The 17,088-nt window shown below is 40.3% G+C and overlaps 2 protein-coding genes across 4 annotated transcripts in view; both read right to left on the bottom strand.

Moving 5' to 3' along the window:
* Positions 1 to 11,059, bottom strand: part of sh2b3 (SH2B adaptor protein 3) — a 37,991-nt gene extending 26,932 nt beyond the window's left edge. Inside the window, exon 1 of one of the 3 annotated variants that reach the window (XM_028414143.1) lies at positions 10,757 to 11,059. The gene's annotated coding sequence lies outside the window, so the exon portion shown is untranslated. Of the gene's footprint in view, positions 1 to 3,227; positions 3,354 to 10,756 lie in introns of those variants that run through there. The other 2 variants (XM_028414142.1, XM_028414144.1) reach the window with 2 other exon arrangements.
* Positions 11,060 to 12,034: 975 nt separating this feature from the next.
* LOC114441298 (sesquipedalian-1) lies at positions 12,035 to 16,486 on the bottom strand. Its single transcript, XM_028414145.1, has 3 exons — positions 16,352 to 16,486; positions 15,834 to 15,933; positions 12,035 to 15,083 (listed from the first exon to the last, which is right to left on the bottom strand). Exon 3 carries the CDS (start codon positions 15,048 to 15,050, stop codon positions 14,163 to 14,165), a length of 888 nt encoding a protein of 295 aa, XP_028269946.1. The 5' UTR covers positions 15,051 to 15,083; positions 15,834 to 15,933; positions 16,352 to 16,486; the 3' UTR covers positions 12,035 to 14,162.
* Between the last annotated feature and the right edge of the window lie 602 nt (positions 16,487 to 17,088).

Below are 17,088 nucleotides of genomic sequence, written 5' to 3'. Positions count from 1 at the left end.
GTACAGATAAGGAAAAAGAATAACAGATGGAAGGACAAACAAAGGAAATGTAATTAGATCAAGATAATTAAGATGTTGTGCAAGAACTGGAACCCTAAAGAAGGACCTGGCAAAACAGTCACAGCTTTTTTTGTGAACTATTTAAAAAGTTCAGACACTAAGCCTAAGACAGAGCAAGTCGAATTTTATCTCTGCTCAATCTTTCACAGCAAAAATTGAATTACATGGACCTGAAGAAAATCTCTCAACCACTCCTCAAGTATCATAGTAGATAAGGAGGACCTCAGTTCACTCAAAGGACAAGTTACCATTTAGTCTCTGTTGGTTGGGAAAAAAAAGGGAAAAAAATATTAGCATAGCTATAAGATCACTATATCCTAGAGTGAAGATAGAGACACTGATGACCAAATCAGTCCAATTAATTGATTGTTGATGGATGAATATTTAAAATGAATAAGAACAGTAATAAGCTAATCAGGGACACAGTAAACGAGGCCCTGACTGAGGAAGTATGGTTAGTACATTTCTCAATCAACCACACTCCCGACATGGCCATCTGTGTGTTTTTGCGTTTACATGTGATCCCCTTCCTGGTTCCTTCTGCTTTTTTTCCCATTCAGTGCGTTAGCGATCGCTTGAGACATGAATTATCACTCAAAACATTTAGACACCCAGACATTAACTAGTCTGTTTTTGGCCAGTCTTTAACTTTTTTGTTGAGAACAGTCAGTAAAAAATAACAGAAAGTTTTGGGGTCTCCAAACAGGATGCTGTAATTATACATTATAATGAGGGCTTTTAACGTCTTTATTTTTTTTTTAGGTTTTGGAAAGCGGTTTTCCTCACATACATTGCAGTTGGGATGTTTGAGCAGCCTTGTGCAACTACTACTATAGTATGTTTAGTATGTTTCTGCTAGTTGTTATTAGGGTTATGGTCTTACTTTTTTGCTTCTGTTGACGCACAGTGATGGTAAGCATAATGATTTAGCTTTTTTTTTTTTTTTTTTATAAAAACCTTAACATGTCATGCAGCAGTCCTCTTCTAACTCATGCCCTAAGCTGTCCACCCCAATGAACAACCAGCTACTGTTGTCATTAGAGTAAAATTAGTCTATGCTTTATGAGGTAACCACAGTGTCCAGCAAGGGGTGACTAAATAAGACTGCATAAAAATTCTGTTTTGATTTGTTATGTTAACATTTTCATACAGATTTTGTTGTCTCAATCCCTAATTTCACTTCTTTTTCAGCACATGTGTTTTTATATGCAACAGACCAATAAAGTACAGCATGCCTATTGCAAAGTCACAGTATGGGCATGCATAGTGTCCTTCACCCAAGACCTTTGTCCAAATATGGTCACTATCACTTTCAACAAACCAAAAATGGTGACAGGCAAAACACTACACCAATGGATGATGTCACAATGTACATGCTGTATATCTGTCTCAGAGCTGAATAATGGCCTTTTAACAAGCTTTCATAGAAACTGACTTTAGTTTGTTGCATAAGATGATGACTGTGGTTGACTCACCATGAAATATCGATGTCTATAGAAACTGAAGACGTTTTAAGACATAAACATGCATTGGCATGTTCCTATAATGAGTGCCTGTTACAGCAAAACTTAAGCCAGAACTTGACAAATAAATGTACCAGGGCGACCTTTCTTTGTGGCCCATTGACTGGTCTAACTGACAAAGGAAAGCACAATGACCACCAACAATATAGGTAGCAGAGTTGAGCTGAAAGGTGACAGCCTGCTTTCTTTACAGATCTTAATGTGTCCACACCTGACCTAAGCTGTAGTAGTAATAACAACGATAATAATATGTGCCTACAGTACGTACCATCTCCCTATAGTGCAGCAGAAAGGCTCTATTGTAAATACAGGAAGTATGAATGTGTGTGTGCATACGGGTATATGTGGGCTGGTATAGGGAGGGGGCGGGAGTCACAGTCTGTGGTCCAACAGATCACAGAAAACCACAAGAAACAGAGTTTAGGAGGGGGGGGGGTGTAGTTGTGGTCAGGCCTAACATGGAGCAACATGTCTCGTTATCTCCCTAACATCTCTCCCCGTGTCCTAAGTGACAACATTCAAAGATGTGAATTTTTGAGCTCAGGTTTTTCAATAAGACTTTTTTTTTACCCTTTAATACTACCATCAAACACACCACTGGACACATGCGTCAATAAGGCTGAGAAAACTTGGCATCATAGAATATTGCGTCACTACAGTTCCTGGATCTGTCCTGTCACAACAACTAATTCCCTTCCTGTACTTTTCAGAGCATGCTCAGTGCATGCCCCCTTGTGTCCCTCCAGCTGGCCCCCCCAAAGGCTGTTTCTATCTGTCTGGCCAGCCCAGCGATGACTCAGCACTGACTGACAGAACATACACACACGCACATACGCGCGCGCACGTATACACATATACACACATACACACATACACACACACTTCCTCTTAACATATCCCTCTGGGGGTTTGGCCATCTCTGTTCCCAGGGTTTTCCCTTTCTTTTCATCTTTTCTGTCCTCTCGTATGAGGATCTCCAGATGTGTTTGGATTCATGTTTCCTTTACTTTTACCTTACCACATTCAAGTTGTGAGGGAAAACAAGACAAGTAATATAGTTTTGTGTCTCCTTTCTCTGTTCTTATCCAGGACCTCTGACCTCAATGTGGTGCTCTGTTATTGTATTATTGTTTTTCTAGACAGCATTCAGCAGGAGATGACAGAAAAATATAGCCAACACAAACGCACTAAGCTGCAAACGGAAAACATTCCTGAACAAGGTCCCTGCATTCCTGCTTTTCTTTTCTTCCTCACCTTACTCATCACTGCCTCCTTCTCCCCTTCTTTCCTTAACAATGCCTACATTCTTCTCTGTGACATGCTACACTGGCACACTGCTTTTCTTGACTTTTCCTGCACCAGTGACACCACATGCAGCCTGAAAACTGCTGCACTGTGGTCAACTGGTGAGCGTCAACCTTTTAAAATTTAAAAAAAGCCCTTTGTCTTTATTGGACCAATGCACCTGTTCAAAAAAAAGTCAGCAGTGACAGTCAACAAAATATCATGTAATTTTTTTGTCTGACATCTGAGTATCAAAAATTAAAATAGTTGCCCTGTTGCTTGAGAGCAACCTAGTTGCTATCTAGCCCATCTGTCCCAATTTAGGATTAAAGATGCCAAAACGAGCCACACAGCTCTTACCTTTCCTCATGACTTTCTTGCTCCAGAAGAGGAACTAAGCTATTTTTTTATCACTGGGAACAGCCTAAAGCTGATTTTAATCAAGCAGGAAGGAAACAGGATGTGTGAAATACACACGTGAATTGATCTTGTCTGCATGAGTAACCTCATGACTTGTGTCGAGTCGCTGAGTTGATATGCAGCAACAACACAACCTTCAAACAACCTCGGGACACATTCGACGTGTGATACTGTGGTATGTCATTCCTGTTTTAATGCCCTGATGCCAAAATGGAAGAGCCAACAGTGTGCCTAAAACAGCATCCTGACATACTACTACTACTGGGAGCACAGCCAAAATTCCAATTTCCTCGAAAGAAGCATTGTATTTGAAAAAGAGTAACTGCACAAAAAAAGACAGATGTCATTACATTTTATGCAAGAAATTAAAAGACTGAGAGTTATATGACACAGATAATTATCAGTGCTGCAACTGCAGGCAGGCCCTATTTATATCAAGAGGACCTGGTATCAGCTCTCACACACCACTGTGCGCTCACTGTTGCCCTCAGTTGGGAACAGCTTGTTTAATGCAAGGGACACTTACACTCAGTTGATAAAATATCCTTGCTCTAACATAACTCATCTGAGAACATGTGTACATGTGCACCTCTACTGCAAAAATAGGACATGCTTGTAATTGTCTAATTAGATCAAATGTAATTTACAGCAAACTACATCCGTCTGTCCTTTATATAGCTGTGGCCATATTACAGAAATCAGCTGGATCTGATCTATTTCTTATAAATTCAATTAATCTGTGTGACATCACGGCTCACTGAGACATCAAACACTACAGCTTTTCCCGTAAAAACTAGAGTGGAAAAAATAAATACATTAAAAAAAATGCAGCAACATGTGCATCACAGGGTCTAGGATGAAAAACAGATTTTGTTACCACCTCTGAATTTTCATTCTCTGAATCACTGAATGAATCACAGAACTGTGGATACATTTACAAAACTGCGGGGGAGTAAGTGATTGTGTGAATGTGAGAGTTTTTAGAAAGGAGTGAGGAGGCAACAATGAATGAGAGGGAAGAAATGAGACAGAGAAATAAGAGTCACTAAGAGTAAGAGAGTGAAAGAGAGATGAAGGCAGGAAGATAATGAGAGAGCAGGCAGGAAGTGAGAATAACAGGCAGTGAAAAAGGCGAGAGGAGACGGCGCCAGGTTTGTGGGTGACGGTCCAGGTGGCAGAGTAAGAGAGGAACAGAGACCAAAGGATCTCTGCTTGGCTCCGCCTGGGCAGCAATCACAGCAACAGGAAGCCCTGCCCTGCCCTGGCAAGCTGCAACCAGAGAGCACATGCAAAGACACTGTGCACACACGCATACTGACGTGGAGCACCTACGTCAGGGGTTAGTTAAAAATGTAACTGTGAGCATGATGAGAATGTATTTAAGTTACAAAGCTAGGTAACAAAAACACACAAATGTACCGGACTAGAAAACTGATGTTTTCACTAAATGGAGGTAGTTTCTCAGATATATTTAAAATAAATGACAGACCCCATCCTACACAGATACAACCTACGCTAACATTACATCCTATGTTCACAAAATTTCAAACACACAAGCTACTCTTATGCAAGTAGGTTTTCAGGAGAAAAAAATACAGGAATTCCCACCAATACAGACACCATTTAATATTGTTATGACAGGCAAAACAGCCTGCTCTCCTGGTAGCCAACACACCAGTTAACACGAACTGACACCGTGCGACCTTTATTCATCCCTTTCACTTCATGTTTTATACTTGAGTGCAACAAGCTGCTATGCATCAAGCAAAAGTGGCACAACCTGACTACACAGAGATAAAAGTGCTCCTTTTCATGCAGCTGATCAGTCAGGCATTGAATTAAAAAAATAAAAAACTACAGTTGCAGGGTTGGGAATGGCTGAGGTGCAGTGTTCCTGTTTGTGTGAAGTGAGATGTGAAAGAGCTTTGATAATAAACAGAGCAGAAAGCGAGACACACACAGCTTACATAATTGAAGAACATATTGTAAAGGAGGAAGTACTGCTGAAACATGAGATAACCTTGGCCTCTAACTTCCCATAGCCCGAGGAGAGCATCAGCTGATTCAGGGTAAAACAAGGGCCTGTAGCCATTTCACAACTAAGCACACTAACCATCAATATGTACATCCTGAACTAAAGAATGTTTAGTTCAGGATGTACAGGTTTATACTAGATGAGAATAACATAATGAAGTATACAGTATTTTGTGTAACACAATATATGAAAAGAAAAAACTAATTGACACCGCAAAATAAAGATAAGCCCTCTACGTTTGGCATTTCAGCAGAAAAAGTCACTTTTCTCTCTGTCCTAAAATCTACAACTGTCTATTGATTGAAGAAAACATGGACAGGAATGACATGCCTTTCTGCATACACTGCCTCTTGTTATATGTATAGACAAAACACTACTGGGTGCATACTGCATTTTTGTTTTTGTTAAGAGACGTCTCTTGCTCGTTCCTACATTCCCACAACAATAACACAATGCTGCTATTCTTAAGGACGCACAGAAATAAAGCCCAGCCACTTTCTGGCTATTTCCTGTGGTCTGGGAATGGAGAGCAGCGGCCAGGTTGGAGAAAGTAGCTAAAACTAAAACCCCAGATTGATCTGTGACTGTAAGAAGTAAATCACACAGCACTAGCAAGGATTTAAAACAAATAATCTGGGGTTCACCTCAAAAGCAAACAGCACATTTGATGATTATGTGTCCAGTAATTTCCAATAACCTCAAAAAAATTCTGACTAACAAGGAACCTTCCAACTGTCCGCCATCCTACCAGTGACTAATGCAAAATGTCTCTGTGCTGTCTGGAGTCTATCATTATGCAGCAGAAACAGACCCTGGCATGTTGAGGAAATGCTAAACTATAGGTCTCATATAATGACAGGCAAAAAATTGAGTTTGGGATTCAGCTGCATGGATGTGAGACTGAAGGAATGAGGTCACCAGCAACTGTCAGACATCACACACACTACCGGCCTCAGAGCTGACAAAGTCAGATCTGCACTACAAGCAAACATATCATTTCAATTAAGGCTGGGAGAAGTCAAATTTACAATCTTGGTCAGAAAATCATAAACTAGCGGACGTGTAAAAGAAATCACAGGCCTGTGTATTGGCTCATGAATGTGCATCATGATACACGGTTTACAATTCACAGTTTACTGTAATACTATGAGCAAGGCACGGAAGACCACAATGTGCATGAAATATGGGTATAAAAGATTGTGTTTTTATGCCAGCATAACACCAGGACTTCCTTTTGCTTTTCCTGCAACATCCAACCACAACCCCTTGGGCACTTTAAATAATACACTTGCCAATATAAAAATGCTAGTGTTACAAAGCATAACATCCTAATATTAACATTTTTCTTCTTCTAAAAATCTTAAAAAAGTAAGCAATATAGACAAAATCTATATTGTGATATTAACCAACATATTCTGAAGTGAAGTAATGTTCATATCATGGTACACTGGTTTATAAGTAAAGTTTATTAGGCATTAGTTTTTGTCTAATGCTTGCGATACATTAAGTCACAGTACAGAGATATCTTCACCACACACTTAATGCTTAAAGTTGTGATTATTTTCATTATTATATCTTTCTACAAATTGCTTTCTGGATTACGTCATTAAAACTTTATGCATGCTTGCAATTTGTAAATTATAAGGTTCATAGCAGTAGAAATGATGAATATGAGTCAAACTATTCAATAAAACAGATGTTTTATGAAGCAGAAAACAGCTACTTCATTCATGTTTCTACTGCGAAATTACAAAAACTGAACCTTATTATCTTTTGAAAGGGTCATATTTTGTTAACTGGACATGCACACATCTGATTATTCAGTGGCTTGTCCTCCCCAAAAACTGAAGGCATGCACAGAAATATTTTTCCTACCCAGACACACATACACGTTAAAGCCCATGCAAAATAAACACTGGCATACACTGGTACAGAACATTAAATATGCACACTCTGAATAACTAAACAGCTTAATTATGTTTCTCAGCTACAAAGCCACCAAAAAGCTGACCTCAACCTTTTACCAGAACCCTTAAACACAGGCTTAGTTTCTGAGCAGCTGACAACAACAATCCATCATTCACATCTTGGTTTAGTCAAATCAATACAATTCAGCCAATGCAAGCATTCGGGACTCCAATGTTCTAGCCAGGCAGAGTATGATAGACATCTCTGTCTGAAATCCACAAGCACTTTATGAATGAGTCATCCTACTTGTGAACTGTTTCTGATTCATTGTAAACTATCAGGATGCATATTTAAGATGTGTGATACTACACTGTGTGTGAGGTTGTGGGTCTGGCTGAGAGATAATTGACTCCTTCAGTCATTCAGGCTGTGAATCTTCTGCAGGTATCTGACTTCCTGGAAGGTTAATTCAGGAGATATAAACTTTTACACATTGGGACCAATGAGGGGCCAACAGAGTTTTTGTATTAGCTTTCACAAAATACCCCTCACACAAAAATTACCCAATAATCCTGTATTTTTGCAGTGATAGCAAATTCTGTGCTTGTGTTGGGAATAAACTTATATGACATGATGCAAATTGGGTATGTTGCATGAGAATAGGATCCTACTTTCACTTCAGCTGAGACATGAGTCCTATTTCTGCTAAACATACAAACAAAAAACTATGTGTGTGTGTGTGTGTGTGTGTGTGTGCGCGTGTGTGTGCGTGTGTGTGTGTGCGTGTGTGTGTGCGCGTGTGTGTGCGTGTGTGTGTGTGCTGGCTGAAACGGATACTTCACACGCAATAAACACAACAAAGACTGCCTGATGTGCACAAAAGAAGCACAAATTATGCATTTGATCATTTGTACTGATTTAATTTTTTAATATAAATTATTTTAATTATGACTTAATATTTTGCACGATTAAGGGCCCTGTTTTAAGTAACAGCTCAACTCTACTTGCGTCGTTTTGCCTTTACTGTTTGGAAAGAGTAGAAGTTCAGGCAGACTTACATGCTGTTAACATGGCGCAATGGTCAAAACCTCTCACACAAATTCAAAACTCTTCAAAAAACTATAGGCGATGTCACTGTTCATCCACATTTTGAACAGTCTATGGCCCTGAACAACATGCTTGACATGAGTAAATATAACCACAAAAGGGCATTAGATATTCAATCACTATTCTTTTAAATGAGCTGTAAACTCTCCATGTGATGTTTTAGAAGCATTTTGGTATTTATGCTACAAAAAAAGATGCCATTCAGGCTGCATTTCACTTCCAGAAGTTAATGGTAAGTCTTACGAAAGCAAAAACAGACCCTACTCCACAAGCGCACACACACACACATTTCAAGCAAAATCCTCATACTGCTGCAGCTAAATTGGGCCTATAATCAACATTCTTCCAGCAACAAGAACAGAGGTGCATTGGGGTAAACACACGCAAATACACACAGTCTCTAATTATTGCTGTTTTGGAAAAAACACACACACGCACACACACACTGGGACGGAGGTGTATCCCCCACCCCCCTTCCCTAACATTTGCCCAAGCATGTTCACATACAGGCAACTTATTGTGTAGCCCATATGTGTTTGTGGTGAGACATTACAGCTAAAGCTCTGATTTTAGGCATCAGCAACCAGGTGCTGTACAGGTCCCCATTGTCACCAGACAAAAATATTTTACTTTCCTTCAGTTTGTGCCTGCCAAATTATCTCCCATTGCTCCTCTCTTCCGCCTCCTGTCCCTCTCCCTTTTCTCCTCCTCTGCTCTCCCTTCCCCATAGGGGCAATGTGGGTCAGACCTCTCTCGTGGTCTCATCAGTGGATTTCTTAGAACCCCTGAGGGAAGCGGAAGAACTGATGTCTGATAACATCTTAGTTAAAAGACATGGTCATGGCCATGACAGGCTGATAGCCGAGACTGCAGAGTTAACTCTTTTTTTTTCCACGTCTACAACATATATCACGTATGCATAACTTAAAAAAACACATCTGAATTACAAGAAGAAGCCTTCTTGTCTTTCAGGGAAATGCGGCTCAGACAACTTCCAAGACAATATTGTGTTGTGGTGCATAAAATCCCCAACCAAGTAATCATGTTACAATCACGCTGAACAATTTCATGCCCCTTTCTGGGGAGAATCCAAGATTTGAACCACAATATTCAAAGAATTTAAGATAAATACATTACCTCTATCAATAGTAGTCATTATGTTTTTAAACAGTATTTCTCTTCTCAATAACACGCTAACCAAAAGACAAAACACAACCAAAACATCTAAGATTCATTTGAACGCATTATTAACTATTCGCCAGAGCTAGAACTGTATACAACGGAAACATTGCATAGATGTGGTGTTAACTCAGCACCCTCCAGGCATGCTTTGCTATCACTTCAGTGACTCAAGGAGTGACAGCTGCTGCATCTACATGAGTGAATCATCAAAGAATGCAAACCTCAGACAGGGTGTTGGGATTTACTGTAGGAGGTAAAAATGTGTGTGTGTCTCCTCAATGACAAATATGTTTTAAAGGATACCTCAGATGTAATGCACAACAGTAGCTCTCTCTACTTTTAAAGGGAAATAGTCCATTTAATAGGGTGACATTATAGCATTTGATACTATAATTTAAGGTGTAATGTGAATACACATATTTATACTCAGACTACTCACTTCAACTTTGCAACTAAAAGGCCTAAAGTCCAAAGATGTCCTCACTTCTAAGCTAATAACATGGATTCCACGCTCATCAAAGACAAATTAAAACTGTTTTTTCTGAAGCACAAAACTGCACAGTGAAACCAGGTGGCTGCTCCCCACTTGTTCCTTCTTCTCCATCCAGCGGCCATGACAGGTGACCACTAGTGCAGTATCTACACACACACAGCGTTCAAAACTTAAAATACACACAATACAAAACACATTTCATGAGCAAAGGGGGCTCATTTGAATGTCTGCCTCCATGTTTAGGCGAGTTAAGTCATAATTGGGTTTGTGTTACGTCATCACCATGATGACAACCACTAGATCGGTTTGGTCCAAACGTTAAAAAAGTTGTACAAATGCCAAATAAATTTAAATTTGCCAAACAAAAGCACGTGTTGTGCTAAATATTTTGATAAACGAAATACACAGCTAAGTGAGTCAACATTAGTCACAGTTTCTCTCATTAAATATACACATAGATAGAGAGAGAGAGAGAGAGAAAGAGAGAGCAAAATAATCTGCGCCAGCATCGCTGGACAGACGCAGAGCCCTTTAAACTCCACACGAGTACATTTTCGACGATAATTCATAAAGAAAAAAAAATGTCAGTCTGGCTGGAGCTTTGTCCACATTCCTGCAGCCGTTCATCGTTTTGGGAATTAGTTTTCATCAGGTCAAATCGAGAGTTCAGGGATATTGAAAGCATATTAGGAGAATAAAAGGAATAAAAGTTGACAGCAAATGTTTCAAGTCTTCACAACATACTCACGTTCTCCGTTATCTCGGACGGGCACCCACCGCAGCACGACGTCTAACCAACAAGTTGGACTTCGCATAACGGAAATGTGTTGAGAAGCATCTAAAGTCTAAACGACGCCGGAGAGAAGACTCACAAACTGGACAAGAGAGGAAAAGCTGCGCGCTATAAACCCTGTCGTTTTCTCTCTCATTGTGGCTGCATGAGACTTGGCTCTCCCGCTACAAAAAAAAAGAGGAAAGAAAACTTTCAGGCACGAACTTGACGCGGAAAAAAGTGGCGACTCCTCATTTCCGCTGTCAAAAAAATGTGCCGCGGTCCAAGCTCTGTCAAGATGGCGGAAATTCCAACCTCCACTTCCGGCTCTGATTTTCAAAATAAGAGACATAAACGAGTTGTAGCCAAAATAAACCCAGTGGCATGGCCCAAAATAAATGAGAGTTGAATTTCACACTAGTATTCTCAGCTTGCACTACTACTATGTGACTCAGTTGTGTACTCTAGGCTTAAAAGTACTCCCTAAGCACTAATAACCCCTAACTCCCAGTATAAAAAACAAAATATTAAGCTTAACCTTAATAGTGATATTTAGGAAAGATTGACAGACTAGGATCACTCTCCCCAACCTCACCGGTGAGCTGTATTTTAACATTTTTTTTTGTCAAGATGTTTATTGTGCAATGGTCTGGCGGCCTGTGCAAGGTGTACGCCGCCTCTCGCCTGTAGATAGCTGGGATAGGCTCCAGCCTCCCGTGACCTGCACTGCAGGACAAAGGGGTTCAGAAGATGGGTGGATGGCAAAATGGATCCTTCCTTGTTAGGGACCCTTTAAGTTAATTAGTCCATAAATCAGGAATATGTTTATGCCACAATTAGAGTGCTCTTGTTTTTAGCATCTATTTATACGACATATAGATAAAACAATGTGACAGCTTTTATTCTGTTCAAGATTGCAGTTGGAATAAAACTGGTTATTTTATGCTGAAAGTGCTGCAGGAAGTAGCGTCCCTGTTCTGTGCTTGAAGTCCGCAGCCTGGCCGACCAGAACGGTATGTGAAAGATGCTCAAACTGTTCATACTCTAACAAGACGTTCTTTCACGTAATGCACGACTGGTAAATGTAGTTTATTGATGATAGTCCCAACTTTACCAAAATCATATGGCACCTTTTGTTTCCAAACAATTCCTTGAAATAATGGAGAATAATGGAACAAGCGCAAGTTCAAAAAATATTAGAAAGAATTATTGCAAGTGGTGTGACATAAAAAACTGCAACACACGAGAGGCAATCCAAAGGTGACACATTTATTGACGGTATCTTAGCGCTTACAACACGATCATTGCAGGGATTTTAAAAACGAACAATTCTTTCTTCCTCTGAAACATCGTTTTTTGGTGATTCACCTGTAATGCCAGGTGATCGCACTGAAGTCTAGGACATAGCATAAAATTGTTGCACAGCGACCCCTGCTGTGAGGTCGGCCGAAGAGCACCAGGAATGTCTGCATACTGTGCCTCCAACAAAAACAATGACAAAAGCAGAGCCCAGCAATATAGAAAACTGTACCTTAAAACAGCAACAACTCAAAAATAAAATACAGTTGCAATACAGTTTATTCAATGGTTTACAGTGAAAAATCTTTTCATGGTACCATAATAGGCTAGTGTGTTAAATATTATTAGTATTTCATTATAATGCTAATTGTGTATAACACTGAAAAATGTTCTTAAAATAATAGAAAAAAGTGCATTTAAATTGCATTTCTCAATTGGCACTCAGGGTGATTATCATGTACTTAATTTGCCACATTCACATCTGGTTTTATTACAATCACCACTAATACATTTTTTATATATATAATATAAAAGGATACCGTGTCAATATTGCCACTTTGACGATAAAAAGAGAATCAGCACTGTGCCACTCCCACTCATTTTTGTTGTCATTTTAGCGCAAGCAAGTAGATATACCCATAATGACAGTGCTGTGCATTGATGCAGACTGAAGTAACTGAGCCATTGTCTTAAAGTAATTGCACTGAAATGAGCCTAAGGTGAGAAAGAAAGAGCAGTACAGTTGGAAAAAGAAGAGCTGTAATAAAGATAACATAAGGCACATAAAATAGAACAAAATATAAACAGATCTATGATTGGAAAAGGAAATACAGTACAGGCAATCAAGAGAAGACTGTTAGTGTTAATTTCCAACATGGAATATTAAAAATATTTATATACAGTACAAACCTACAACTTATTATGTATCATTCAAGTTAATCAGCTGTAACCAATCAACAGTTTGATCAAATTAAGAACATGTTAAATGACTATAACAACAACAGACTCTCTGCTTTGTTGTGATATAAGAGTCAAAAGAGAACTAAGTGACAAGCTCTCTCATGACACAGCATCATCTGGCCACTGGCTTATACAGGCTAAAAATAAAGGGTGTGTTGCTCTGAGCGAGACATCCGGCTCCCACCATGGTTCCCCAGTGACTGTGGAGAGGATGCTCTGACATTACCGACCACAAGGCCTCCAGGGTGAGATGTGCCCCAGTGGGAGAATGGACTAGTTGTCTCCAACAATTCTTATTCCCAGATAATTCTTTACAGGTCAAGGTATTAAAATGATCACATTTAAAAGTGGTTTAAAGTTGAAGGAAACTTTGAAAACATGAATTCATTAACTTAAAAACAAAATGCTGTCCTGATGTACGTCCTTAGATCAAAACTCGATTCCTTATTTTCATTCAGCCACATGTTTGTAGAGATAGTTAGCATGTTTTTATAATACTCTGAACTAAGTGGATTTATTGTTTGCAAAATCTTGAGTTTGTTATTTGTATGGCCATTTTGTGAACCTTGTTGTTTCTCATTCTAGTACAAAGAAACTTTCCCGTGATGATTTTTAACCCGTTTTCTGTCATTGTGTAGGTGCTCAGTGAAGCAGTTTGCCTGTACAAACCCTGCACACATAATTTTAAGAAACATTACTCCAAGACAATTGCACAAGTATATATGTGAGCTATACGGTCAGAAAAACACTGGCAATATACAGCTGTACAATTTGAGGAATTGTCTCTATGAGACCAACCAATGCTACACTATTTGCATAGTATTAGAAAAACTGGTGATTTTAGTGGATAATTACCAATTCTGATACTGTATTCTTAAGATTTCAGCTGTCATTGGCAAAAGTCACTCAGCAAAACTGTAAAAATGAGGATATATAATAATTTGTAGATTGTACAAAAGAAACGATGAATGTTTACACACAGACAGATTCCCCCTGTTCCAGACAAGATCTGGACCTGTATCTTAAAATTGTCTGTGTGGCTCAGAAGGGGTAGTATTGCAAAATGACCGTTGCGGAATGAAATAAATTTGGAACAGGAGATGATCCACCTCCATCAGTTTACTGGCTCTGCAGCCACTGCACTCTCAGTTCCTCCACCTCTCTGCCGTACCAGTCGTGAAGTTTGGAGAAGCAGCCCGTGCCGGGGGACACAGGACTTTCTAGAGATGCTCCTCTCCTCCTAGGTGGCACTGGTGGAGCCCTCATTCCATCAGCCCCATAACCAATGACATTCCCAGAGTCTCCACAGCCTTCCCAGACCGCGCAGGACGATGCTACCTCAACAAAGCCATTAGCCAAGTTGGCCGGTGGTTTACTCCACGCAACTCCATTCTCCTTGGAACACCCAGCCATGAGCTGCACCTCTTCCTGGAGGCTCTTCTGGGCAGAAAAGGGGACTGCCATGGGAGGGGCATTTGATGAGGATGATAAAGAAGAGGAAGATGATGAAGACGAGGATGCCCCAGACCTGGATCGTGCCACCTGGTTCCGCCTGGAGGACTTAGGCTTGCCTTGTAGGCCTCCATTTCCAGCCCCGCCAAAGGATGCGGCCTCCTGAATCTCCTCCAGCTGCCTCTCCAGCTCTTTCACCACCAGCCTCATGTAGTCAAAGCTGGCCCTTGACAGCGCTTTCACCCACGACTCCATAGCAGCCTGATTCTCAGCAGCCATTTTGTATACCCGCGCTTTGGCACAATCAAACTTAATAGCAAAGGCGAACTCCTCAGATGACTCGCATAGTTCCACAGTGCAACCTTCAAGAACGATGACACCGATGGGCTCCCGACTGTCGCGCTCTTCAAAGTAGAAGAGCATGTTACCCTTCAGGACAAACCAGCGGCGGTGATAAGCTGTGTTGCGCTCCCCCTTCTTAAACAGGAAGCCCGTCTTGTCTGGAGGTGTGTCACAGGTGGCATAGTGCGCCACGCTGCGCTCGTTCAGCTTCATCTTCTCCCCTCCAATTTTTTCCTTTTTATTTACCTAAAGAACACAGTCAGGACAAAGGTCACTTCTCAAAGTTGAATGGATTTGTGCATTTGCCAGGATGTCAGAAGAGTCTGCAGCTCTTCCTCTCAGAGTCACTGCACAGGCAGATTTTGCCAATTAGCTGCTGTCTCGGCTCTGAGTTGAGTTAATCTGTTTACTGGAGGAAAAACCTGCAGCCTCTTGGCTTTAAGCACCACACGACTCTATACTTGTTAATCAACATGGAAATAATAATGAGAATGTGATTTGTGTTTTATGGGTTGAAAAATATGTCAACCATCAGGTCTTTTCAGTGTTGCACTTCTGTGAATCCTAAAAGGGGCATATGCTTGCCAAAAAAAAAACTTCAACTGATATCATCTGGTTTCCTCCCCATTGTGGTATTATGCCAACACAAACACTGTTGCTTTCATATTTACTGCCACAGTACATTGCATTGAAAAGAGCTGAATAGCGTAAAGGAAGTAGAGCAGACCTGACCCTCTCAAAATATAGGCTTACAAAGCAAGGCAAAGTTGTTGAGTTGTGTTGTTTAATCACATGGTCTAGTGTAAACTAGGGCTCAGACTTTCCCTCTGAGTAAACAACTATCCAGTTTTATTGCCAATGTAAAACTGGACCCTGATGTAGCTTTAGTTGTAGCTTTTAAAGTTGTTGCTGCTGTACTTGTAGCTTGATGGCAAAAATCTTCAATATCAAATCAATAAATAAAATCAATATTCCATTAAACATGTTGATACTTACGTTGGTACTTCATGTCCAGCTGACATCCACCCTGTCCTCCATCACATCTGGAGCTCTTCAATGCCTACTCCTGACTTTTCTTTGCCTCCTCTGATAAAGACTATAAGACAGAAGTTGTGAGTCTCTCTCTCAAACACACACACACACACTGCAAGGTTCAGTTTGTTCCAGACACAAGTGGCTGACAAATTAGAGATTAGCCGCTTTTTCCACCTCTGCCAGCTAACCCTGTTAGGTCGAATGATTCAGTCTTAAGGGGGCTGGTTGGCTGGTCACAAGCTTTTGACACATCAGCACTTACCAGGAATTCAGTTTTAGTAATAATAAAAGACACGAATAGACGCTACAACGCCCATAAACGCGTTTGTTTTCGTGACAACTAGCTTAACACATTTAGCCACTTTGGCAGACATAAATATGCAGCCAGCGTCATCATTGTGAGTTCAGCAGCCCGCTGCGTACAGCTCACAAGTTATGATAATATTACGCCAACAACGCTGAGTGGTGCTACTTATTACCTGCTGATAAAAGCACCTTCTTGTTGTTCTGCCGGGCTGATAATCATCTGGATGTTCAGTTTTTTCTTTATCTCCTCCTCGCTTCTTTCTTTTTTCCCCTTCCTCTCTTCTCTGTCACGTGACCGAGAAGGGATGCACACGTTGTGTTGTACACGACCAGCTTGCTTGGGCGGGGTCGTCTTTCCAAGTCTCCAGAACGGTGGCTATCCGGATAAGCGTTAGTAAAAATCGAGCGCGCCCGGTCTTTGCCCTTGGAAAGGTGGCATGTGTGAGGCAGCAGCGTCTGCTTCACCTGCATGGATGGACCGTGACAAGTTTCCTAACCTGAAACCGTGTTTTAAACCGAGTTTATCCTCTCAAGTTTAACGTGATCCATATTTAAATAGAAAAATGTTGGAGATGGTCCTGATAGGAAAATAAGAATAAAAATAGGCCTTTGAAAGAATTGCTCCTCCTCATTTTCCTACAATGAATACAATCTAACTGACATATTTTATAAAATATATAATGTTATAATATATTACTGTAATATGATATTGCAAAACTTTTTTTCTGGCTCAATTAATTTGTTTGCCTTTTCACCTATTTCTTTATCTATAAATACAACTTAATAAAACAATAAGTAATTGTGGCTATAACATAATACAGTGCCCCTTGCAGACAAAAGTCCTGGCAATTAAAGCCCTGCTCATTCATAAGTTACAGTATAAGATCACTACTAAAGGAGTAATCAAATG

Source organism: Parambassis ranga, chromosome 9 (assembly GCF_900634625.1).
Source record: "Parambassis ranga chromosome 9, fParRan2.1, whole genome shotgun sequence".
Classification (NCBI taxonomy): Eukaryota; Metazoa; Chordata; class Actinopteri; family Ambassidae; genus Parambassis; species Parambassis ranga.
Note: the sequence above shows the minus strand (reverse complement) of the source record. Positions and strands in the feature narration are given on the sequence as shown.